Raw genomic sequence first — 26,968 nt, 5'->3', positions numbered from 1 at the left:
ATTTCTCATAATCACCTATGGTCATTTTACTGTGATTTAGCCCTGTCACTTAGAGAGGGGACATACATCATGTCACATCCATCATTAATCATTAATCAGCAACAAGTGGATTATTCTTGTGTTGACATTTCTATTTTTAGCCCAATCATTTATGTATTTAACTTAGCCCCTTCTCAGTTTCTTCTTTTTAGGGAATGTTGAAATAACAAAAGGACATCTAGTGAGCCTACAAAAGTAATAATTTGTGCTCTCTACTCTTTTTGCTCCTCAGGCTAATTGTACATTTTTGATGTACTAACACAAAACAAAATTACAATTTCCTTTTGATGAATCTCTGCTCTCATCTTTTTGGAGGGAGTGTAATAGGGTATCCTAATGAATCAATGAATGAATGAATAAAGTACTAAGTCCATCAGTTAAAAATACTATGAGGTTTAGAACAGAAACATCATCATCTTTTTTAATTTGCTGCTCATCAAGGACCCTCAGTCATCTCAGAGGCCAGAAACTGATATCTACCATTGTTGAATACTGTCTCCTCTTCTTCATGTTCTTTTCGAGTCCTTTTTCTCCAGCATTCCTTTCTGATAATCTTCCCTGCACACTGAGAGGGAGTGTGGCTCACCCAAGACATTAGATTAAGAATCTATGACTGGGTTCTAATCTTTTTCTGCTATTAGCTTTGTCACCACAATTAAGTCACTTACCTTCTCTGGGCTTATTACCTTATCTGTCAAATATATGGCTTAGATGAAAAGATCCTTAGGGTTCTTATCAATTAATCATTCAATCAATAAACATCTATTAAGTGCCAGCTACTGCTAGGCACTGGAAATCTGCTTGCAATCTGCCCTCTAAATTTTCACCCCAAATACGTAGCTTTAGAGCTTAAAATTAAATTCTTAGGGGGCAGCTAGATGACTCAGTGGATTGAGAGCCAGGCTTAGAAATGGGAGATCCTGTGTTCAAATGTGGCCTCAGATACTTCCTAGATGTGTGACATTGGACAAGTCACTTAACCTCCATTTCGTAGCTCTTACCACTCTTCTGCTTTGGAAGTGATATGCAGTATTGATTCAAAGATGGAGGATAAGGGTTTAAAAAATTACAATGAAATAAAACTGGATTCTTCATACTATCCTATAATATCTGTCTACTAGAGATTGGTCATCAGGCTTAAGCATTTACTATTTGACCACTTTGATCTCAGTAATCTATACAAGAGGCAGTAGAGAAAGCTAGGTGGTTCAGTGGATAGAGTGCTAGATCTGGAGTCAGAAGACCTGAGTTCAAATCCAAACTCAAGACACCAGCTAGAGACCAAGACACTTAACTTTTGTTTGGAGGCAACTAGATCACTTAGTGGATAGAGTGCTGGGCCTGGAGTCAAATCTGACCTCAGACACTTATCAGCTGGTGACCTCAGGCAAATCACCGGAGAAGGAAATGGCAAACCACTGCAGTATCCTTGCCAAGAAAACCCCTCAGACAGCGTGGTCCATGGGGTCATGAAGAGCCTGCCTGATATGACTAAACAACAAAAACAGAGGCAATGTGGCATAGAGGCCTTCCTTCCTTCCTTCCTTCCTTCCTTCCTTCCTTCCTTCCTTCCTTCCTTCCTTCCTTCCTTCCTTCCTTCCTTCCTTCCTTCCTTCCTTCCTTCCTTCCTTCCTTCCTTCCTTCCTTCCTTCCTTCCTTCCTTCCTTCCTTCCTCCCTTCCTCCCTTCCTCCCTTCCTCCCTTCCTCCCTTCCTCCCTTCCTCCCTTCCTCCCTTCCTCCCTTCCTCCCTTCCTCCCTTCCTCCCTTCCTTCCTTCCTTCCTTCCTTCCTTCCTTCCTTCCTTCCTTCCTTCCTTCCTTCCTTCCTTCCTTCCTTCCTTCCTTCCTTCCTTCCTTCCTTCCTTCCTTCCTTCCTTCCTTCCTCCCTCCCTCCCTCCCTCCCCCCTCCCTCCCTCCCTCCCTCCCTCCCTCCCTCCCTCCCTCCCTCCCTCCCTCCCTCCCTCCCTCCCTCCCTCCCTCCCTCCTTCCTTCCTTCCTTCCTTCCTTCCTTCCTTCCTTCCTTCCTTCCTTCCTTCCTTCCTTCCTTCCTTCCTTCCTTCCTTCCTTCCTTCCTTCCTTCCTTCCTTCCTTCCTTCCTTCCTTCCTTCCTTCCCTCTTTCCTTCCCTCCTTCCTTCCCTCCCACTACTATATAGAAGGTGCTTAAAAATGTTTGGGCTCTGGACTTCAAATCAATAAGATCTTACTTCAAATCCTGCCTGGATACTTAGGAACAACAAGACAATCTTCTAAATCTTATCATCTACTTCTTAGATGGGGTTGGTGCATTGGTGGAGGGGTTCTCACATTGGAAGTTCCCTACACAAATGAAATCGTGACTCCTTTGTGTATTCGTTTGTATAAGCCCATACTGTAGTGACAGATGTGTATTTCAGTAATTCAGCAGCAACTTATGGTTCTGCAAAGAAATTGCTGGAGAACTTAGTTCACATGTTGATTGGAGAAAAATTTCTTGTTTTCATCTCAGTTTATAGTTTGTGAATCTAATTCAAATTGCTGGTGGATTTCCAGTGAACTGAGTATTCACTCAGAACCTTGTAGGTCTATGGAAGGACATTGCTAGGTCAGTATCCTGTGTGACCCAGCCTGGCCCAACCCTGGTGCTGGCCCGGCTTGGCTTTTGTAAGAACTAGCACTGTTTATTTTCTCCTTGCAGGTAGTCTGTGTGGCAGGAACACCAGCAAGTGCTATATGCTGCCTGTGTTGGACACTGCATTTGTCAGGAGAAAACACCGCAGAGAAGGTCTTGGGATGAAAATGCTGCATGACTTTTGTCAGACTTTTGAGACTGAAGATGCCTTAGGGATTAGCTGCCCTATTTCTACTGCTATGTACCAAGGTAAAGCGCAGTATGTGGAAACATTTAGGTAAGGGGTCATAAATAATGCATGAGCATTTCATCTGTCAGGGCAATCCCAGTGGCTCCTAGGCTACTCAGTGGTTCATAAACAGAGTCAGAAGCCCATCAGTGATGGTCCCTGTGTTCCATCACCAGGCTTTCCACCAGCTCTAACATGGTATCAGTTCCATCCACTCTGGGCAGGTGGGCACTTTGTTTTTCTTTCTTTGACTCTCTCTCTCATCCTTTCCAAATATTCTTTGATCAAAAGAGACAACTCCTTAACCTGAAAAATCATGAAGAATACCCTCCTCCCGCCTCCATACAATTCAACAAAAATAAAATGTTGCCCCCCCCAATAAAAAAAGAAAAAAGGTAAGACTGTTTGTCCCTGGTACTGCGTGTTGGTACAGCTGCTTTTTAGGGAATGTCAGAACTTCTTTGATCTTCCATTTGTGCTTACAGTTCATTAACTTGCCCTTTCAAGTAGAAACCACTGGAGAATGGCCTCTTGAGCTTAAGGAAAGGTAATCAGCAGCACAGAAAAGGGGCAGTACTTGGTATGCTGAGGATTTAAGCATATGGGGGACCTTTCACTTTTAGCCTGCTATCTCTTAACCCTGATAAGGGCAAGTTTCAAGGGACAACTATGGTTTGGAAAAGGGGCTGGAAAGCCCTCATCATTTGTTTCTTTTTTTCCATCTTCCAAACCTGAAAAATTGGACTACATTTTGAAATTGATCCACTTGTTTTTCCAGAATTCCTTTCTTCCCAAAGAAGCTTTTATAATAATTTGCCTTTTTAAAAATTGTAGTTGCAGTACAGCAGAGTACTGGATTTGGATTTGATAAGACTTGGGTTCATATCTTGCCTTAAATACTTACTAGCTCTGTGACCCCTAGCAAATAGATCAACCTCCCTGGGTCTCAATTTCCTCATATGTAAAATGAGGGGGAGTTATATTTCTTTTAGCTCTAAATCTATGTTTCTAGGACCTTATACCTCCATGATAATGGGACAACAAAAATGAGGATGGAAAAACAATGAGACTGTAAAGACCTGTCATTAATTTGAAGTCCTAAGGGAAAGATTCTGGAGGTGGAACAAACATTCATATTTTTCTCCCAAGTGACTTTACTTATTTCTTTGTCTTTTCTAACTCTCAGGCTATTATTAAACTGCATGGATTCCTTGAATTGCTTCAGATATAGCTCCAGGCACTCTCCTCAGCAGAGCTCACTTTATGGCATCTATGTGTGCCAGAAAGCAGGAGGCCATTGCTAACTTTCTCCGGAGAGGACTCTCTCTCCCCATTCTCATTCCAGTCTGACATCATTATCTGAGTAGGTCTGGCCACTCACTCCTCCCACACTTCCTGAAGTTCATTCTTTCAATAAAGCAAAACAACTACTAAGAACATTCTTCATCTTCCTTGGAGAGAATGAAAAGCTGAATAATGGGAAGAGAGCTCCAGGGCTTGGCCAGAGTTCCCAGGGATAAAGCCTTCTGGGCACTCTCAAATCCCACCCATTCCTGGGGTTGCCTCTCTACCTTGATGGGATGGGGAGAGAGCCTGAATGACGATTGATTTTCAATTGTTTGGCACTAATTTTTTATTTCTTCCTGATTGGGGACTTGGCCAATTGTAGCCATTCTGAGGAATGTCTTAGGGGACTTGAAATGTTTTTCTCAAGCTTTTAATATTCTGGTGTGCGGTGTGAACAGGAAGAGTATGGAACACTATATGTTGTGTTCCTTGTGCTACACTAGAGCAGAAGGACTGTAAGAAGTCACTGTATTAATTTTTTTTAAACCTCTACCTTCCATCTTAGAATCAATACTATGTTATGGTTCCAAGGCAGAAGAGTGATTAGGCAATCATTGTTGGTTAAATGACTTCACAAGGGTCACACGGTTAGGACATGTCTGAGACCAGATTTGGACTCAGAACCTCCTGTCTCTAGGCCTGGCTCTCTATCCACTGAGCCACCTAGCTGACAATTTAATCAACTTATTAGTCAGTGCAGTTTGAGTACCAACTGTGTCTGACCTAGGACCTCCAAGGGAATATCTTTTAACTAGGTGGTACAGCCTTTTCTTTTCCCTAAGAAACCTATGGTCTAATTAGAAGTTTGTATATATATTCAAATGGATAGAATACTGGACGTGGAATCAAGAAAACTCATCTTTATGAGTTCAAATCCAGCATTAAACATTTACTAGCTGTGTGACCCTGGGCAAGTCACTTAACCCTGTTTGCTTCTGTTTCTTATCTATGAAATGAGCTGGAGAAGGAAATGACAAACCACTCCAGTATGGTGATAGAGAAATCCCCAAATAAGGTCATAAAGTTGCACCCTACTAAACAACAACCAAGTGTGCATTGTGTAAACGTCAGGAGTGTGCCATAGTGAGTGCTGAAGAAAAAGTTAGAATTCAGACTAGCAAGCTAGTGGGGGTTCTTGGGAAAGGAAATAACATGGTGAAAATGGAATTTGATGGAGATGGTTATGGCGCATGAATGTAGTCAGCTTTGGAAGGAGAAGAGGGACTCCAGGCTGGTGGTCAGGTAGAGGACGACTGCCAGAGTCCATGGACCTAAATTGAGAGGATGGGGATTGGACCTGTGATTTCAGTGATAGAGGGAGCTCTCATGTGAGGAAACGTTTTCTGCCAAAGCGGATAGCCACCACCTTCTGTGCAAGTTGCCTAGAGCATTGAGAAGTTAAGTAACTTACCAGGGACTCCTCAACCAGTTTGTGCCAAAGGTATAACCTGCATCTGAAATTAAGGTAACCTGTGGAATTAATTTTGTTGAAGTGTGTTGCCCCTATTTTATACTTAATTCACTAATTGTTTTCCCTTGGATTTCCTTCTCAGTTTGTCAAAAGTTCTTAATGACCTATCCAGAGGAGCAGGATCGACTCTGGGAAGTAGAGGCCCCAGGAGACTGGGGTCAGAGGGTGAATATTTGGCTAAAGATTCAGCTTGAACCAAGCCTTTCCTATAGTAAGTAAAAATAAAAAGTGTAGATTTTGGTTTTATAGATTTTATAGTTCTGAAAGTAAAGATAAAAATTTAATAAATACTAATTGCAGAGATTCAAATCCTGCTGTTGTCATTTACTGTCTGTGGGACCAAAGGCAAATCACTGAACCTTTGTGACCCTCAGTTTCCCCATATGTAAAATGAGGGATTGTATCAAATGACCTCTGAGGTTTGTTTCAGTTCTGACTCTATGAACTATGATTATATTAAGCCTGATATCCACACACATCCTTTTATTATGTTCAGTGCATGAAAAAATTAAGAGTGTATGGATGAGGGGCAGCATCTGGCCTTAGATACTTTCTAACTGGTGACCCTGGGTAAGTCATTTAACCCCCATTGCTTAGTTCTTGCTGCTCTTCTGCCTTAGAACCAATAAATAGTATTTATTCTAAGATGGAAGGTAAGGGTTTAAAATACATATAAATTGGGGTAGCTAAGTGGCGCAGTAGATAAAGCACCAGGCCTGGAGTGTGAGGATCAGGGTTCAGATCTGGCCGTAGACATTTTCTAGCTCTGTGACTCTGGGCAAGTCACTTAACTCCCTTCTCCTAGCCCTTGCCCTTCTGTCTTAGGGTTGTTATCAAAAGAAAAAGTAAGTGTTTAAAAAAAATAAGTGTTTAGATCACTTGCCCTAGGACAGTGATGGCAAACCTATAGCATGTGTGTCAGAGACAGTAGGCAGAGACCTCTCTGTAGGCATGTATGCCTCAAGGACTCCATGAGCCCATCCCTGCAGCATGGAGTTCACTGGAGTTTCTAACTGGAATGGGCTGTGCTCCTCCCCCACTCCCCAAGCCTGACTACATTACCTACTCCCCTGCCCAGCAGTCCAATGGGAGTGCTTCCTCCCTCTCCTGAGTGGAGTAAGGGAGGAAGCACGTATGCCTCCCACTCAGTGTGGGGAGGGACATGGGCCCGGGCACTTGGTCTGGGTCTCTAAAAGGTTCGCCATCACTGTCTTGGGATAAGCGGCTCTATGGACCTCTTTTCTTTGGGGCTGCCAGGTTGAGATAGGAATGCCTTTGAACTAGGCACACATTCAGAAGAGCCTCATTTTTTTTAAACTCTATTCTTCTGCCTCCTCCCTTCTAAATTCTATCAGTTACACATTTCTTATCTAAGGGTGGGATCCAAGTGCCTGGAGGGAAAGAAGAGGTCTTGGCTTTGGCCTTCTCCTTCCCCTGCTCCTTGAGCTTCTTTGTTTTGGAGGAGGACCTTCCAACTTCTGAGGATCTGGATAACTCCTCTTCTGGTCTTGCCTCTGATGCCCACAGTGGCAGTTCTAGATCAGTTGGCTATGACATCTTCATTAGGATGCAGGGGCAAAGATGAGCACAGATTTACCATCCTTAAGGGGATTGATTACACGATGAATCAAAAAAAAAAAAAAAGAACTCCCAGAAGCTCATTGATATGTTTTCTAAGCCTGAACCCACTTTCCTGTGGACGTATGTGTGTGGAGTGTGTTACAGTGCTTTGTACCCACTGGTCTCGGGTTACACTTTCTTTCTAAATACCTCTTTCTAAAAACTACACAAGGCTGGTTGACTAAATCAAATCTCAACTGATGTTCTTGAGGGTAAAGCACCCCAGAAGGGGCTTGAGCTGAGGTTTTACAGAATTACCCCCTGACTTCTCAGGATAATCCTGGAATCTTAAAGGGGAGATTTGACCAGCCCAACTCTATAAACCCTACTTGGAAGAGGGCAATGAGATAAGCATACCCCTGATCATAGACTATGAAGGGAATGTATAAAGGTTAAAATTGAGCCTTTCACAATTTCAGTGATCCTCCTAAAATGTGCTCCCCTTGGGACTTTAATTATTTGATACTTTAGATTCACTAGAAAAGTTATCCTTTATGATTTCTCCTTTAAATTTTGTTAAATTAAAATTAAAATTAAATTATATTGAATTAAAAAAATGTATTTTACAAAGGTTTTCCCATTATTTCTTTAAAAGTCAGACTAATTCTTTTTGAGCTGAACTGTGCAGACTTTTGTATTTGTTGAAATTTAAGGACTGACTTGTGAGATTACACAAGTCTTGATATTGGGGCTTATGTGAGAAGTTTGTAGTTTGCATTCCTAAAATATTGGTGCCTACCAACTTTCCTGCAGCATATTATGATAGCTCATATATGTGTATATCTTTTTTTTTAAATAAGGAGATTTAAAATGTTTGCCTTCTTTGTGAAATGAGTTCAGCCAATTTCTGTGAGAATTCTGCTGGCTTAGAAACTTTAGCGTTATCAACCCTTTTTTTCCCCCATCTCTCTTTGGATCAGGGCTTATTTAACTTGCTTTCTATTGCGTTTAACTTACCATACTTGTCATGTTGTTGGAGGAGCTTGGAATTGTTGTAGGAGTATCCTATGAAATAGTAAAGAAACATTACAGCAGAAAATTTTGCATGAAATTGCCCCATTCTTAAAGAGGATGCGGTACAGGGACCTCTAGAAGGAAGAAGAGAGAAGGGAGGAAGGAAGCATTTATTAAGGGACATCTATGTGTCAGGTGTTGTCCTAAGTGTTTTGCAAATACTATCTCATGAGACTCACAACTACTTTGGGAATCTGCTGCTATTATAATCCTCAATTTATAGTTGAGGATACTGAGGCAGTGACTTGATCAGAGTCAGACAGTTGCTCCTCTACTGCTATATTTGAAATCAGGTCTTCCTGCCTTCCAGGCCCAGTGCTCAATCCACTACTCCATCTAGACTTATCAGAGAAATATTAGTGTAAAAAAGAAACATCAGAAAGTTTTGTCAAGGACCCAGTTGGATGGCCATATACTTTGAGGGAATCCTGAAAAAAAATTTTCATGACAGTTTGTTTTCTCACCCAAGAATTAGGGTAGGGAGTAATTTTCAGTTGACCCCTGGTCATGAATTTTTTCAAGGAGAGTTTTGCCTTGTTTGGACATCTCTTTTGGGAGGCAGGGAGGGAGAGTGAGAAGAAGCTTTCCTTCTGAGATAGGAAGTTTGATATTTTTTCCCTTTTTAGGTTAGTTGATGATCAAAACTAAACTGTGTGGTGGTAGGGACCTTAGTAGAGAGGATTCATCAGTGGGCAAGGATGGAGTTCCCTAGTCTCCCCTTCACCCAGGTCCAGTTGGTTATATAGCATTTGGTACCAGATGGAGTTCAGAGCTGAGGAACCCCTTTGTGGGAGACGGAGTGGGCAAGGATTCCAGCTCCCTGAAAGACTCGAGGAATGTCACTCCACAATCTTATCTGAAGAGTAAGGGAAAATTCAAGTCAACTCAAGGCCTCTCATCTCTGGCAGGGGGAATAGGCTTTCTGTACAAGAAGGACCTCATGTACACTGCTGTTTCCCTTTCCTTTCCCTTTCAAAGACTTTCACACTTAGTCCAAAGGTTTTTGATCGAAATGTGTTTTTGTATCTAGTTAAAATGGGGTGAAGTGTTTTGACCTCATCCTTATATTTTAATGAGATTTTCTTTCATTCTTAAGGGAATCAAGAATTTGAATTTGGAGATAAACGGAGGATTTTTTTTTTTTGACTCAGTGCTGGGTTTCTGGGTAGAATTATAAAGTAAGTTATTTGAGGACAGAGAGGGATTGTTTTATTAGTTGTACCTAGACCTCAAAATCAGGAAGAGCAGATTCATACTTAGCTGTGTGACCCTTGGTAAGTCATTCAACCTTTGAGTGTCCTAGGCAACTCTCTACTATTGTAGGTTATAGAGACAATATAGACTTGCATCGATATAAGGAGTTTCTTCATCTAGGAAACTTCATCTCTGTAGCAATGAAATCATAATTCTAGTCCCTATATGTTTCCCTAGTATCTAGTACAAGGACTACCATAGAGTTAGAAGCTTAATAAATGCTTGTTGATTTCTTGATAGAAAGCCTGATTACAGCATATAGAATAAACAAAAGCAACGAGCATAGGAGAGTGGAACAGAAATAGTGCCACATGCAAATATCACCTACTTTGAAATTTTGTCTTGGGAGTTTTTTGCATCCTACAGAGAACTAGTTCTGAAATTGTTCTTTCAGGTAAGTGCTGGATGAACAGTATACCTGGGTTCTCATCCTGACTCTGTAACTAACCAGCACAATAATCTTGTGCTAATTCCTTCTACTCTTAACCTCAGTTTCCTGCCTTTTAATATGAGGCAATTGGATGAGATTATCTCTACGGTCCTTTCCAGTCCTAAAATGCCAAGATTCTCTGTTTTGTCTTTAGGATTTTAGGTTACTGATCCTTACCATTGACAGTGAAGACACTTGAGTGAAGAATTCAAATCGAAAGAGGTTGTTTTAGTATTAATAAAACAAATAGACCTTACTGAAAGTTGAGGCAGAATTCAGTTCAGCACCTGTGACTTCATGCCTGCAGGAGCTCGCTTGAGTAGAGTTAAATTTTCCTTTAAAAAAAATATTTTACTACTTTACTCTTACAAATTACCAAGCTCAATCCCATTGATTTATTGATTGCTATCCCCGTGTCTAGGTAGCTGGGACAGATATAAATTTAAATAACACTAAGATACTCTCACCATTACATGGCATTTTGTCATCAGTGGAGATCACAATGGTATTTCTAAGTAAACAGAGGTGTTGGTTTCCATTTCATGTGTATATATTGTTTGGCTTCTAGAGAGTGATGATAGGCACATTTTATTTTAATAATAAGATTGAAATATTTCATGTTTTATAGCACCTTTTATCCAGGAAGCTTTTGGGTATCTTTACAAACATTAATGGGGCATCCTCACACCTTGGGCAGGAGGTAATAGCATTATTGTGACCGTGATAGTAATGAGGCTTTTAAGTGGCTTGCCTGGGAGCACTGGATCTGAGGAAGAGAGAGAAAAGGAAAGAGGGGAGAAGGGTGAGATAGAGAGAAAAAGAAAAAGAGACAGAGATAGATAAAAACGGAGACAGAAAGGCAGAGAGAAGAGAGAGCTTGGAATCCCTTTGTACTGTTCAGCCCAGGTTGCCACGACAACTCCAGAGTTATTAATGAAGTTCAGAAAAGATCCTTTGACCTCTACATCTGCCCTTATGCATTAATAGTTCTTATTCCTTTTCAAGGATAGAGTTGGAAGGAGGGGGAAGGATTAGGAAACAGATTTTGGAAATTTAATGGGATTCAGGGATGAAGAAATTTCTGCATAATTAGGAAGATGGTTGTCAATTCTAATAATTCCACTTGGTGTCATTTCAAGGGCTGCCGCCTCAGTGGGAGGCAGTATGGACCAGTAAGAGGAAGATGAACTAGAAATCAGATGCCAAATCAAATGATCTGATTTCTGGTGAGAGTTCCTATCTCTCATCCTTGATTCTCAGTAAAAATATGTGAGATAATATTTATATTGATATAATATTGAGGTGCTTAGAAGAAGTCAAGAGATCTTTGGAGCCCTGGGATTGGGAAAGGATAAATTAATTATGATCAATAAAGCTTCTAAGTTTTCTTGAATAAGATTGAAATTTAGATTCCTGTCTTTTTCACTCACTTTGTAAATGATGGCATTGTTCCCAGATTGACTGATACCTTCTGTTTATCCCAAAGCACGACAGCAAGAATTTTAAGTATCCTCAACCCACTCTCTTCATCTTGAATTTATTATGCTAGTGAGTTAGTGCTGAAATTTCAGGTTGTTTTCTTTTTAGGTGATTGTGTGGTTTGATAGGGAAGTAACACAATAAGACACTCTACCCTGAATCTGCTTCTCCTCCTCAACAAAGGTTGAATTTTAGTCTCTTAGATATTCTTATAGTTCACTGAATGATACTGAGTTCCTGGAACTTTTTCCTACTTGTAAATAGTAAATCCCATAGGCACATTTGTTTAGTTTAGCTTTTAATTAGCGTGCTATTCTTAGAATTGCTTTCTTGGATTGTTTTAGAATTTACAAGCCATACGGCTATCCCTTCATTCCAGGCTGTTATTTTTGGAAGTTTCCTGCACACTTAAGTGTTATAAAAATAAAATTGTGTATAAGACTTCCAATGAAACAGGCCACTTTCTTAGATACTGAGTGCACATGCTAATATGGCACAGACATTTTATGGCTTTTCCAATAGGTAAAAAAAAATCCCTTTTGCTTTCAAATGTTTTAAATACATATTTTATAGATCTCTTAATGACTTTTTTTGAGGATTGGATTTTAAATAAATTAACCTGATTGTGATAATTGATAACATCTGTAGCAGAAAATCTTCCCAAAGCATTAGAGTTATTCAAACTGCTACACTGAGACAGCCTCTGGGAACTTCTGTTTAGACCTATACACAGTTGTGCACAGATTATGGAGCAGAACAAATAGGATGAGATGTTAAAATCCTTTTTCTGGCAACTTCCCAATCAAGCTGATAGATATATTTCAGTGATATAAATATGCATCATCAAGAAGGGGTGAAATATAATATACCAATAATAAAATAATAATAAATATCATGTTGCTGGAGAAGTAAATACACAGAAAAATTTACTTTTTAAATATTGCTTTCAGTTTTTTAGTCATCTTTCATAAGTTCTCTTTTAAATGAAAATAATTAGTATCAAGCAGATTTAGTTCTCGTCTTGTATGAAAAGAACAATTTCCATTAAAGAGGGATATATATATATATATATATATATATAGTATATATTGTATGTATTGTATATATTGTAGCTTAAAATCTGTTTTAATTCATTTTAGTGATGGTGTGCCCATCACTAATTCTGCTGTAACAATCTTCTGGAAAATAGAAAATTCTCACAAGCTGAACAGCTCTCTAGCAGGGATTTTTGGGTAATACTGTATTTTGAAAGGTTGTATGGCTTCATCTAGTGGTAATTGAGGTAAACTGCAATGCCATATATATCCTAGATGATGTCTGTTTAATTTATATCTGTATTTATGGTGATCCACGATATTCATACTTTTTTTGTGAATTTCATGTAGCTAATAAAAATAAGGGTAGGAAGATGGAAAATGCACAGGCTGGTTTAAGTATAAGCCACGAAAAAATGTATCATCAGATATCTTCCAATTATTTTTAAGTTTGTTTTCTGAAAGAGCAAAATTATATTCTTATTTCAGAATGCTGTGATTAGATTTTACTAAGCCAAATTCTTCATTTGAACAGTTTTTTACAGTGAAAGATATATGCCCAGGTAACACCACCTAAAGAATGTGTTCACTACTAAAAATTTTTTATACAGGTAAGATGGAAAATCCCACTCACTTTTTTAGGTTAATAATTTACCTAATTCTTTAATCTATTAATTTGACAATAATTTCTGAATGTCTATAGTATTTTATATAAAAAAGGATATAAAGATGGAGATTAAGATTCAGTTCATGACCTCCTGGAACTTAAGACCTAATAATGGAGACAACATGCACAAAATGTGCAAAGTTGAATGTGTAAATGTATTAAAAAAGGTGCATATATATTGCTTTAAAAGTTCATAGAAGGTGGCATTTGAATTGAGCCACTAAAAAATTTCCACACAAAAAAAAATAGATCCTCCAGAATTTTTCAAACAAGTCACTTAAATTTTGGAATAAAAACACAAAAGGTTTTGGTCTGCCTCAGTAGTTAGACAGCACCATCAAGCACAAAGAATAATTAAAGTAACAAGAATCTTCTTTTAATGTTGATCAAGAAGTTTTTATTAAACACCTACTATGCACCAGGTGCATATCAAGACACTTGCAGATGTTCAGTGAAAATGTCCAAGGGTAGGCCACAGCTTTTGGTTGCTAAAGAAACTTCCAAGTCAAATCTACAACCATTTATTACAAGCATATTAACACCAGGCACTGCTAAGCACTAGGGAGCTCTTCGGTTCAAATCTGACCTCAGACATTTTCTCACTCTGTGATTCTGGGCAAGTCATTTAACCCTAATTGTTTAACCCTTACTGCCCTTATGCCTTGGAACCAATACTTGGTATTGATTCTAAGATGAAAAGCAAGTGGTCTTTTTTTTTAAAAAGCAGCAGATAACAGAGTCAATTGGAAGTTATCACAGAAGTATGCCACTAGTAGAAAAGGAGGACAAAGAAAGGCCTCTTGCAAAAGATGAGATTTGAACTGAGTGAAGGGCAAGCAGATTTTTTCTTCCTCTATTTTCACTTAAAAAAATTTAAACCCTTATTTTCTGTCTTAGAATCAATAGTAAGTATTGGTTCCAAAGCCAGATGAGTGGTAAGTGCAAGGCAGTGGGGTTAAGTGATTTGCCCAGGGTCACACAGCTAGGAAGATCTGAGACCAGGTTTGAACCTAGGACTTCCCATCTCCAGGACTGGCACTGTATCCACTGAGCTATCTAGCTGTCCCTATTTATACTCTTTAGTACTTTTTGTCACCTCGCCACCTGCCCAAATTAAGAAAAAGGGGATGAAATTATGTTGCGGGATTAAATATTTCCAGCAAGGTCATCAGTATGGTCTTGGCCCTTTTATAGGCTCCTGCCCACAGAGAACTACTTACATCATTCTTTCCCCCTTTTTTGTGTTCTTTCCTTTAGGGAAAGTGACTCGTCAGGAAAGTTCAGAGGAGTCAGGAAGCTGCCACAGAGAAAATTTCCAAGATGATGAACTGAGACCATCAGATAATGGAGAAATCAACAAGGTATTCTGATTAATTTTTCATTTTATGGATTCCTGTGCAGGAGGGAGGATTAATTATCTTGTCCTTGTTTAGCAAAGCAATAGCCAAATTCTGAGAGGCTGATTCATAAAACAACTGTGGGCTTTACCATGGCAGCAGGCCATTGAATTAGACCCCTAATCTCTGTTGCATTGGGAAGCAGTGTGAAAAAGGACCATTATAATTAGGCTTCTCATGGTACTCTTTTCTAAGCAAGACAAGCTATACCTAAGTTGAAACAAAACAAAACCCTCATAGAATGCTCAAGCCTTGCACTGTAAAGAAAATATTGAAAATATGAATTTAAAATTCTATAGTGAAAGTCTTTTAAGTAGAACAAAAGCAAAAAAATGTGGCTTTCTCTTATCCTTTATTCCTCCCATTAAGTAGCACATTGATTGAAAATCAAGGGTTTATCCCTCCTTCCCCTTCTCATGGCTAGGTTACTGGAAGTGTCTAAGCTGTTTGCTGCCTTTCAGAATCATTCTTTGTTTTCCAATAATACATTTCCATGAGTGTTCTGACAGCAAAGTTAATTACTTGTCCATGAATGATGATCATGATGAAATCAGACACTTGGCATAGCATTGCACTTTCAAAGTTGTTGTTTTTAGCCACCCCTTGATTATCTTCAAATTTGAAGTTATGTGTGTGTGTGGGGAGCACTTTGCTCACTTTCCAAAAGTAGCTTTTTCTGGAGTAGAAAACTGATCATCAAAGGCATACCATGTGAACCAGTACAGATCTGGATTATTTTAGAAAAAAGTTGCAAAGTGTTTGACATTAACACGACCAATCTGCTAAAATGAGAACTTCCATTTTCTTTTGCTTCCAAGTAAAATAAGCTTGTTTAAAATAAAGTCTCATTTAAAACCACTTTGGACAAACTTATTGTAGTTTAACTCCTTTTGGTAATCATAAAGCTTTAGCATTACCTTCTGTAGTTTCCTATATCCTGCCATTAAAAGGAATTGGGTGCCTCCAGGGTGATGTGAGATACATGGTACCCAGGAAAATAGACCCTCAAGATTTTGGGCTGAAAGATAATCAGCAACATAGTAGGATTGTAGACTCCTTGAATTGTAGGGAACTATCTAGTTCAATCCCTACCTCAAACATGAAACTGTTCTACAACATTTCTGCCAAATCGTTGTTACCCAGCTTTTGAATTCTTCAGTGAGAAGAAATTAGCCTGCCATCTAAGACTGGACTTTTTATTTTGTGACAGTTTTCATTTTTAGGAGTTTCTTCCTAATGTTGAACCATCTATACCTTCACTCACTGATTCTACTTCTAATCTCTGAGACCAAGCCAGAAATAAAACCCCCCAAACTCTAAACCTTCTTTCACTTGACTTCACTTGGAATTATTAAATATGGTTATCACTTGGAATATTGCATATATGTATACATATATACATACACACATGTATATTTAGATATCCTTTGCTCTTGCTTTTTTTTTTTTGAGTCAGAGGGTATGAGTCCTTCTGACTTTTCTAAGTACTTCACTAAAGAAGATGATGGCTCCAGAAAAAAGCAGTATCTCAGAGGAGAATTCTGTGCTTCTGGCTTCTGGTAGAGCTATATTATATTAATTAACTAGAATTCTTTGTTGTTTCATTTCTCGTTTCAGGATAGTCATGGTAGAGAAGCAATAGAAGAAGTAAAGGAGACTAAAGATAGCTTAATAATAGAAGATGAATTTGCTCCACAGCTTCCTAGACAAGAAAGCCTGATTCAAGAGATCCATGATGTTCAGTGGAATGCCAAGAGGAGTTCAGACAAAGCAGATATAGTTGAAAATAAGCCTGCTAAACAGGTCAGGCCCAGTTTCTGACTTCCTTATTCTTGATGATAGAACCATGGAGAGGAAGTTGAAGAACTAACTGGATTCCAGTCCAGACATTGTCAACTGGGTAATTATATAACTGTAAATAAGTCACAACTTTTCTGTCTTAGTTTTCTTATTTATAAAATCTGCCCTACCTATTTCACAGAATTGTTATGAGGAACAAATGAATAAAACATATGAAAGTACTTTAAAAATAATAAAGCAATTGTACCAATGCAAGGAATAATACCAAAAGGTTATTGTTCCATTTATCAAGATGCCATTATTGTTTTCTTCAGAGAGACCTGAAAAGGTTTCTGCACCTTAAGATATTTCATGGTGAGAGAGGATTCTGAATATCTTTAGCACTGAAAATGAACTTTGTTTAACTTTTTCCTGTTATGGAAAAATATAGACAAGAGTAAAGCTCTCTTTTCTCCACTACGGCAGAAATAGTTTTGAAGAAGTGCATGGAATGTCTAGAAGGAAGTAATTGGGGTTTGTAGATACTGCTGTCAGATATTTCTATGGAAACAATATTCCTGTCCTTTAAAGCAAGATGCTACAATATGGAGCCAGGATCAAATGACAGTGTAACTTATTTTGCAAGATAAATACTGAATTTTTCTTTTTCTGGCCTTTATGGGAAAAAAAAGGCATTCAAAAGATTTACCTTCTGCAACCTACATTTTAAGTTTTATCCTTCTCCCTAATGCATATTGTAGGTAGAATGCAGTTCTGTGCTCTTGATACCTTATCATATATTGCTGGCATTAAATAATTTTTTTTCCATGCTGGTGGTGTTTATAATACATTCCATTAGGCTAGTCAGTTCTTAAAGGGACAGGAGTTGTTTCTGAGAGCTAAGGAACTGTAGATTATTTTTTGAAAGTGAAAAAAAGCTTTCCCAGTCATCATGGCAGTATATAGTAAATTGGAGATACCTAGTATCCTCCCACTCATCAAATTCATCACTAAAAGCTGCAACACATCTCTGAATGTTGATTTAGTCATTTGTAGAATGAAGAGCTTTGCCTAGATTAATGTCTCCCAAATTTATCTGCCCCTAAAATAGTTTGGGGGATTGAAATAAATTCGCAGAACCTGTAACTATTTGTCTTCAGGACTCTTAAGGGCATGGGAATTCTGGAGTAAAATTAAACCTATATTCCTATCAAAAATAAGTGAATACATGTATTTGACATATGATTTTATGTGTTACATTATAGAGGAAAAATACCACTATAAGTGACCCTAACCTTTATTGTTTAGAATGCCAGAGTTCCGTGGAATGTAGTTTTGGGATAGATGTCCAAAATAAGTGATCTTTGTGTTTTCCATTATGGTACAATGGGAAAAGTGCTAGATTTGCAATCAGGAAACATGAATTTAGATCCTGACTGAAATTTACTCATTTCAGCTGTCTAGGTCTCAGTTTCTCCTTTCTACAAATACTATGTTGTTTGAATCTCACCACAGTCCTTTGAAGTCAGAAAGATATGTGTTGTTATTTTGCAGATGAAATATAGACTTGGATTTAATGACTTAGTGTCAAATATAAGTAGGATGGGCACTGAGATCTCACCTGACTGCAAACACATCACTCTTTCTACCATATGATGTTACTAGGATTGTTAGATTCCCTACCTCAGGCCTGGAATTTGCCACCTCTGGAACTCTCCATGACCAGACAATCAGTTATCTCAAGAGAATATTCTGCTAGCTGCTGGAATCTATTTTTTTGAAAACTTTAATTAGTCAATTTAGAACATTTTTCCTTGGTTACAAGAATCATATTCTTTCCCTCCCCTCCTACCACCCTTTCCCATAGCTGATGCACAATTCCACTGGGTTTTACATGTGTCCTTGATCAAAACCCATTTCCATGTTGTTGATGTTTGCACTAGGATGATCATTTAGAGTCTACATCCCCAATCATATCCCCCTCGACCCATGTAATCAAGCAGTTGTTTTTCTTCTGTGTTTTTGCTCTCACAGTTTTTCCTCTGAATGTGGATAGTGTTCTTTCTCATAAATCCCTCTGAGTTGTTCAGGATCACTGCATTGCCACTAATGGAGAAGTCCATTACATTCGATTGTACCACAGTGTATCAGTCTCTGTGTACAATGTTCTCCTGGTTCTGCTCCTTTCACTCTGCATCAATTCCTGGAGGTCATTCCAATTCACATGGAATTCCTCCACTTTATTATTCCTTTGAGCACAATATTATTCCATCACCAACATATACCACAATTTGCTCAGCCATTCCCCAATTGAAGGGCATCCCCTCGTTTTCCAATTTTTGCCACCACAAAGAGCGCAGCTATGAATATTCTTGTATAAGTCTTTTTCCTTATTATCTCTTTGGGGTACAGACCCAGCAGTGCTATGGCTGGATCAAAGGGCAGACAGTCTTTTAGCTCCCTTTGGGCATAGTTCCAAATTGTCCTCCAGAATGGTTGGATCAATTCACAACTCCAAGCTGGTGGAATCTATAGACAGATTCTGTTTTTATTCCTTTGCTGGTGCTTTTCCTCTGCTCTCCCTCAATTAGAAGGAAGAAATCTATTTGAGTAATAATATAGAATCCAGAAGAATGCATCTTGGAGTCCTTTAAAGGAAGTCTTCAAATACACTTAAATTTGTGTGTACAGATGCCCTATGAATGTCATTTAAGACATGTATTCTAATGTGAAAGGAAAATTGTTTATTGTATGTACTGAATTACTTGAAAAACTAATGTGTAGTGCTTTGCATTTATAAGAAAATACACCGATGATGTGTTTCAGGGGATTGATGATGTCATGTTGCAATAAAAGGCTTCTTCCAAAAGAAATACAACTGATATGTTAGCAGCATTTATTTTGGGACAGTGAAATCAATGTCATTTAGTTTTTGTAATATTCCAGAGTTAAGCAAAACCTCTCCTTGAGCACCAGATATCCAATTACATGCCATGCTAATGCAGTGACTACGTTGCTGTTGCTATTAACTGCAATTCAGGATTGTCAGTCAGTAATCATTTGTTAAGTGCCTACTACATGCCAGGCACTGTATTAAGTGTGAAGGATACAAGAAATGGCAAAAGACAGCCCATGCTCTCCAAGAACCTCACAGTCCAATGGGGGAAATGGCATATAAGCAAATATGTGCCAATGAATAAGAAATGATCAATAGAGTGAAGACACTAGAACTGAGAAGGAATGAGAGGCGATTGCTTAAAAATCACTGATAATACTATAATATAAATATATACTAATAGTATGATTTTTGAAGATAGATAACACATTTATCTTTCTTAATAGGGTTTACTTAACACAGTACCATTCACAGACACTCAGAAATATTAACTGACAGGGTTGAGGCCATTCTTATGGAATCCTAAAGTTTGATAAAAAAGTAAGCTTCTGTTCATGAAATAAAAAAGAAGGGAATCTTGGGGAGAATTTGGTTATGGATATTATGGATATTATATTTGATTATGGATCTGCCATTATGGTTTCTTGGATCACAGGAGTGTAGTTTTAGACCTGGATGGGAACCAGAGAGATTAACAACTCCAGCTTCTTCAGTTTTTATATAAGGGAACTAAGGCCTAAAGAAATGATTTGTCTAAGGCGACAACCAGACCAGATTGAGGGATAAGTCACCCCGACTATAAAGTCAGAGTCTATGATTCTCCAGCTACCCAGGAGTCCATCCGTAGCAAGAAAGAAGCAAGTCAGACAGTGGAAAAGGCTTTTAAAAAGGATTCTGATAGTGAAAGGTTACAATTCTCTGTCAAGGTAACACAAAAGGCTGCTCCTTGGGGATTCTCACCTTTATCTCTGCTTTGCAAAGGTCAGTGAACTATTAACCAAAGGAATGAGCTCAAGGAGAGGAAATAACCTGGTTTGGCAGCTCAGTCCTGAGTTCTACATCACAGAACTGCCAATACTAGGCAGATTCTATTAGAAGATATGGATGGGAGTCATCATAAAACAGTAAAAGTACATTGAACTTAGTGTAAAGGTTTGACTCCCAGCTCTGCCAGACATGATCTGTGTTATCAGTATCAAGGAGTAGTCTCTTTTTAGGTACCCTTTCAGTCTAGTACTCTGGTCTGGGTTTTTTTTTTTTTTTTGTATTTTGTGACTGATTTTCATTCTCTTTCTTTGACATTAAGCTGTTCAAGATCAGCAAAATAATGGATTCCAAAGAATTGACAATTGAAGAGAGCTTCAATGAGTCTCTATTAAGTTAAATATTTAAAAAAGATCCCATCCTCTTAATACATGTATAACACAGTGGAATTGCTTGTCAACTATGGGAGTGGGGAGGTAAGAGGAGAGGGAGACAACATAAATCATGTAACTTTGGAAAACTTATGTGTACATTTGTTATTGGAATAAAATAAAGAAATAAAATAAAATGAGCTAGAGAAGGAGAAAAGAAGATTCCATCATCTGAGGGTACCAGTATGAAGTTGGTACATCAGCATCTGGTTCCTTTTTATGGTGGGAAGAAAAAGAATTTTAACTTCCAAGTTAAAATCTCCTATATATATCTGAATAGCCAGGGAACCTGACCGTAGAACACTTCTGTTCCAAACTTTAGTGTTGACTTCTTTTTTTTTTTAAACCCTTACCTTCCATCCTGGAGTTGACTCTGGAGTTGACACAATACTGTGTATTGGCTCCAAGGCAGAAGAGTGGTAAGGGCTAGGCAATGGGGGTCAAGTGACTTGCCTAGGGTCACACAGCTGGGAAGTGTCTGAGGCCAGATTTGAACCTAGGACCTCCCATCTCTAGGCCTGGCTCTCAATCCACTGAGCTACCCAGCTGCCCCCCATAGTGCTGACTTCTTGCCATATGATTAGGAAGAAAATGATTTAGGTCCGTATTTTTTTTCATTATAGAACAAATTATTTATTCCAAGTTCTAACAAAGATTTATAGAAGTTGTTATACAATATAAGTGAATACTGAAAATCAGGAACAAGTTTTCAGAGCTGTGCCATTTCCAGTATAGTTAAGTAGATGTTTTTGTAAGAAAAATAAATGAGTTATTTACACATTATTCAAGAGTCCATAAAATAGGTTTTCAAAGTTCAGATCCAAGTTTGACACATACCTTCCTTGAAGTGGTCACATTTACTTTACAAAGTTATAATTATATAAAATATGGTAATATTTAAATAATGTGACTACTTTAGGGGATTCATTGTTACACTAATTGTATTGATTTAATCATTTGCCTATCCAGATACATTTCATGATCTGGTCAATGATATTATTCATCCACCATGTTTTTCACACCATGTGTATTGTTAAACTGGTCTCTTTGGAATATTTGTGGATTTCACTGAAGAAGCATAGTATTCTGAGACTTGATGCAATTGACACAGCATCAACTAGTGAAAAGAACATTTGGAGAATCAATAGGGAGCCCTTCTGTTTGGTCTCTGCATAGAATATCCTCTATGATAGTGATGAACACCTTGGGTGAGCATATGTCTCTCTGTTTTATACCTTACTTGATATTACGACTTAGTAGGTAATTGAACAAAACGATCTCCATACTCACACCTGTCATAGAGTCTAATAATATTTTGACATTTTTATGGGAGACACATTGAAAAGATATTTTAAAAGTACATTTTTATTGAATCAAATGCTTTTTAAAAAAATCAACAAAAATAGATATTATAGGATCTTATATTCACTATACCTCTCAGTCACATATATAACTATGAAGATGTGGTCTATTATAAAAACAATATCGGTAATATTCCGCCTGTTTCATTCCTTGCTTTTCATTGAAGCTAACCCCAATACATAAGTGTACCTCTACTTGTCAAAATTTTAAAGATGAGAGAGGGCATATATGAGCTTTGTCTTTATGTCTTTTTGTTCATTTTTGGGGGCAATGCTTATGGTTGGTCCAGTCACTCTGGGATCTTTTCTAAGTCTGGGAATCATTTCCTGTAATATATTATATATGCTATAATATATAAAATATATGTAAACATAATTATATGTAACATATAACTGTGTGTGTGTTCATGTGTGCATATAATAAACCTTCTGGCTACAAAAAGCCCTGGATTTGTAGTTCTTAAAACAAAGCCAAGATTAGCTCTCGGATAAAGGGACAGGTTGTTCCCTCCAGCCCCAGAGAAGCTGGGAATTTGGGGGACTCTCTAGGAAAGGAGAAGAGGAAGGTGCTGATTGTCAGTGAGATCCAGGCAACAGTGGATATCTGCCATATATGTAGGTCCCTTCTTTAAGACATGAGAAATGACCACTCTCTGAATGGACAAGCTGGGAGGTATGTGTGTGACTGTGTGTTTTTTATCCAGGGTGCTTGCCTCAGTAGTAGAAGAGGAGAAAGAAGCCTACTGAGAGAGGTATGAAGGGATCATCCATCTTCTGCCCCAACCTTATTTTTATTTGTATTTCTTAAATTTGTTCTGTTAAAAATGTATTTTCCAGACAATATTATTTCTTGTATATACCCATGGTTGATATACAGCTGCGCACACACACACACACACACACACACACACACACACACACACACACCCAGTGTTATTGGCTATCCCTTTATTTGTGGCATTTGGGCACAATGGGAGCCACAGAGGAAAAAAAGGATCTTTACTAGATCCAGGCTGGGAGCTCACCCCCCCCTTCCCAATCATTGTTAGATAGATATAATTTCTAGTGGGGGGAATAATACAAACTCTTTTATAAATATTCTTTTAAATACAGAATAACTACATATGTATGCCATATTTTATGAATCTACCTAATAGATGTAAGCCAAGTTATACACACACACATATAAAATTTACTATATATTTACATATATACAGACATACCATATGTATGTGCACATACATATGCAAATGCATATGGTATGCCTGGATATATGTAAATATATAGCAAATCATACATGTATATGTGTACATTTATAAATATAAATATACAATTGACCACTTTTCCAAAATCTTTAAAATTATGTCTCATATATCTTTGGACATGACTAATGTGGAAGTTTGCTTTGCTTGACTATGCATATTTATTTATTTATTTTTTTTTTTAGCAAATAATCATGTATGTTTTTAATATATACGTAAGAGACATTTTGTTAGAGAAAAGTCTTTAAGACTGAATTTTGCTCTATTGAGTCAATTCTTTTTTTTTTTTAAATATATTTTATTTGATCATTTCCAAGCATTATTCGTTAAAGACATAGATCATTTTCTTTTCCTCCCCCCCACCCCCCATAGCCGACGCGTAAGTCCACTGGGCATTAGATGTTTTCTTGATTTGAACCCATTGCTTTGTTGATAGTATTTGCATTAGAGTGTTCATTTAGAGTCTATCCTCTGTCATGTCCCCTCAACCTCTGTATTCAGGCAGTTGCTTTTTCTCGGTGTTTCCACTCCCATAGTTTCTCCTTTGCTTATGAATGGTGTTTTTTTCTCCTGGATCCCTGCAAGTTGTTCAGGGACATTACACTGCCACTAATGGAGAAGTCCATTACGTTCGATTATACCACAGTGTATTAGTCTCTGTGTACAATGTTCTCCTGGTTCTGCTCCTCTCGCTCTGCATCACTTCCTGGAGGTTGTTCCAGTCTCCATGGAACTTCTCCACTTTATTATTCCTTTGAGCACAATAGTATTCCATCACCAACATATACCACAGTTTGTTCAGCCATTCCCCAATTGATGGGCATCCCCTCGTTTTCCAGTTTTGGGCCACCACAAAGAGCGCAGCTATGAATATTTTTGTACAAGTCTTTGTGTCCATTATCTCTTTGGGGTACAGACCCAGCAGTGCTATGGACTATGCATATTTATAATAAAGCTTTCTTTTTATTTACTTATTTATTTAAAATGGTCCAATATGAGAGGGTAGAGATGAGGAGAGAAAAACTCTAGTTAATAAAAATAAATTTTAAAAATTGTTTCTTCCAGCATGAATTTACTCTGTATGCATACCTAGATCTTCTATTCTTTATTGCTTTATCATTACCTCAGATAGAAATATTGTTATAACGTTTACTGTTGTTTATTAAAGCATTGTATCTGCTCAGATTTGGCTTTCTGTACTCTGCACCATTTCTTAAAGATCTTTTATGTATTTCTTCATATTCTCCATACCTGTCATTTTTAATGGCACAATAAAATTCTCTTACACTGATAAACCTCATAGGGGCCAGTATGATGTAGTGATAAAAACTCTGGAATCAGTAAGGTTGGGTTCAAATCCAAAGTTATTTGATTTTCTGGGTCTCAAGTTCTTTTATGTAAAATGATGGGGTTGATCAGATGGTCTCTGAACTTTTTTTCCCAAGCTAGATCTATGATTCATTAACTATTGCCTTGTTTGTGTGATGTGTATACATTTTTATACCATTTCACAATGTCATGACTCAGTGAATAGAAATCCAGGCCTGGAGAAGAAACCTAGGCCTGGGTTCAAATGTGGCCTCAGACACTTTCTAACTGTGTGACCCTGGGCAAGTCACTTAACACCTCATTGCCTAGTCCATTTCCACTCTTCTGCCTTGGAATCAATACTTAGTATCAATTCTAGGATAGAAGGTAAGGGTTTAAAAAAATACTGCTGTCATAATTTTCATATCATCAATAGATCAATAGTTCCCTGTGGGCAAGGAGTAGCACAGAACTTGCCACATAGTATGTACCAAATGACTTTTCTTTCATTCAATTCAATTCATTCATCCTGATTGCTATTTTGATATTTCTAAGATGTTAAAGATGTTACAGAGATACCTCTAATAACTTGGGTAGATCCCTTAATAAGTAGAATTTACAGAAGGACATATATGAAAATTTTACAGAATGGTACAGTATTGAGCTTTATTACAGATTTATCTAAGGAAATATATTTTTACACAGATGGGCTGTGGTCCATATTCTTTTAACCATGTCTTTAGTATCTAGTTCAGTAATGGAATTACTGATACACAATCACAAGTAAGAATAGTTTTCTAACACATTGCACTTTGACAGGTTGCATTCCAGGAGAAAAAGAATTTTTAAAAGATCCTTAAGAGGAGATTTTTGTTTTTGTCTTTGTATTGCTAGGATAAGTATCTTGTACTTGCAGCATGCTCTTGATACAGAGTTGTTGAATTGAATTAGATGGATACAAAGTGGTACTTCACAGTTAAATTAGTGTTACTTGCATACTTTTTCAAGAAACTATTCACATTTATCTGTTTCTTCTTCAAGATTGCCTTTTCATCACCTCTCACTCTTTAGTCACTGAGAAATGGACATTACTATTATAAATTTGTATAATTTTCTTAAAATTCTGAATGCCTTATTTCTATGAGAAATATTTTTATAATGTGTATATTATTGATTCAAGTATAATTTCTGAAGTCTCTTATTTTGGGGGGTTACCCAATTTTCTTAAAAAAAATTTTTGGGGGATGGGAGGGTCCTGTACTGTGATTTTATCAGTTTAGGGATTCCGTGGTGTGGTAATTCTGCTGATACAAAACAACTCCTCTTCAACAATGTTTATGAATAATAATATCTTCCTTTGTTTTATAATCTTGAGTTTCTTGAACATTACTTTATTGACCCTTTTATTTTTAAGTCTTTGATGTTATGATTTATGTTCTGGTTGCCTTGTTAGTTTGAGTCCTAAAACTGTGTTCTCTATTCAATTTCACTGATCTATTTTTTGTTGTTGTTTTTATCCATTAACAAAATGCTTTGATATTTTGTATATTGTGTTTTGAGATTTCCTAAAGTTCCCTTTGACATTCTCACCATTCTATTATCCAAATACAGTTTCTTCATATGATAATTAATTCTATAAAATAGACTGTTGGTATTTTTGGTGGTATTGCACAAATTAATTTGAGAAGCTATAATATTTTATTGTGTTAACTGGGTGTAAACAAATGAATGATATATATTTGGGTCTTAGAAGATTATTACCCAAACATTTGATGTATTTTGACATTATTGTAAATGATATTTCCCATTCATCAGTTTCTACTTTTTAAAAATCAGGAATATGTAAACATACAAATGATTTTTGTGAGTTTGTTTATCCTAAATCCTGCTTTTGTCATTTGTAATTTGAAATATGTTAAGCTCATTATATAATCAATGTTTATTCCCTTGATTTCTTTTTTCACCTTTTTGCTTTAGTTAACATTTCTAAATCTATGTCATAAAATAGTTAATAGCCTTTTTTATGCCTATCTATTGGGAAAGCCTTTAATAGTCTATCAATGCATGTAGTGCTAACTTAATTTCATACTGATTTTAAAAAACCATATTAAGGGTGAATCTTCTGTTCCTCTGCTATTTAGTGTTTGGTTTTAATATGAAGAAATGTTCTATTTTAATCAATTATTTTTTTATACTTATTGTAATATGATTTTTTGTTGATACAATTTTCACAATGATTATTTTTTCATATAGAATCATTATTTCATTCTTGATTTAAATCATATTTGTACTGATACTTTTTAATTTATTATTTGACTTGTCAAAATTCTATTTAATATTTTTGAATAACCACTCATTG

At 37.3% G+C, this 26,968-nt stretch overlaps 1 protein-coding gene across 1 annotated transcript in view; it reads left to right on the top strand.

Moving 5' to 3' along the window:
- FAM169BP (Protein FAM169B) overlaps positions 1–22,481 on the top strand; it is a 135,483-nt gene extending 113,002 nt beyond the window's left edge. The window contains exons 7-10 of the mRNA XM_007479416.3: positions 2,713–2,895; positions 5,776–5,904; positions 14,449–14,552; positions 16,206–22,481. Of these exons, the coding sequence (XP_007479478.2) occupies positions 2,713–2,895; positions 5,776–5,904; positions 14,449–14,552; positions 16,206–16,409 (620 nt within the window). The 3' untranslated portion in view covers positions 16,410–22,481. The remainder of the gene's footprint in view (positions 1–2,712; positions 2,896–5,775; positions 5,905–14,448; positions 14,553–16,205) is intronic.
- The last annotated feature ends 4,487 nt before the right edge of the window (positions 22,482–26,968 follow it).

The sequence above is a fragment of the Monodelphis domestica genome, chromosome 1 (assembly GCF_027887165.1).
Source record: "Monodelphis domestica isolate mMonDom1 chromosome 1, mMonDom1.pri, whole genome shotgun sequence".
Taxonomy (NCBI): Eukaryota; Metazoa; Chordata; class Mammalia; order Didelphimorphia; family Didelphidae; genus Monodelphis; species Monodelphis domestica.
The sequence above is the reverse complement of the archived record's forward strand: the minus strand, read 5'-3'. Positions and strand labels throughout refer to the sequence as shown.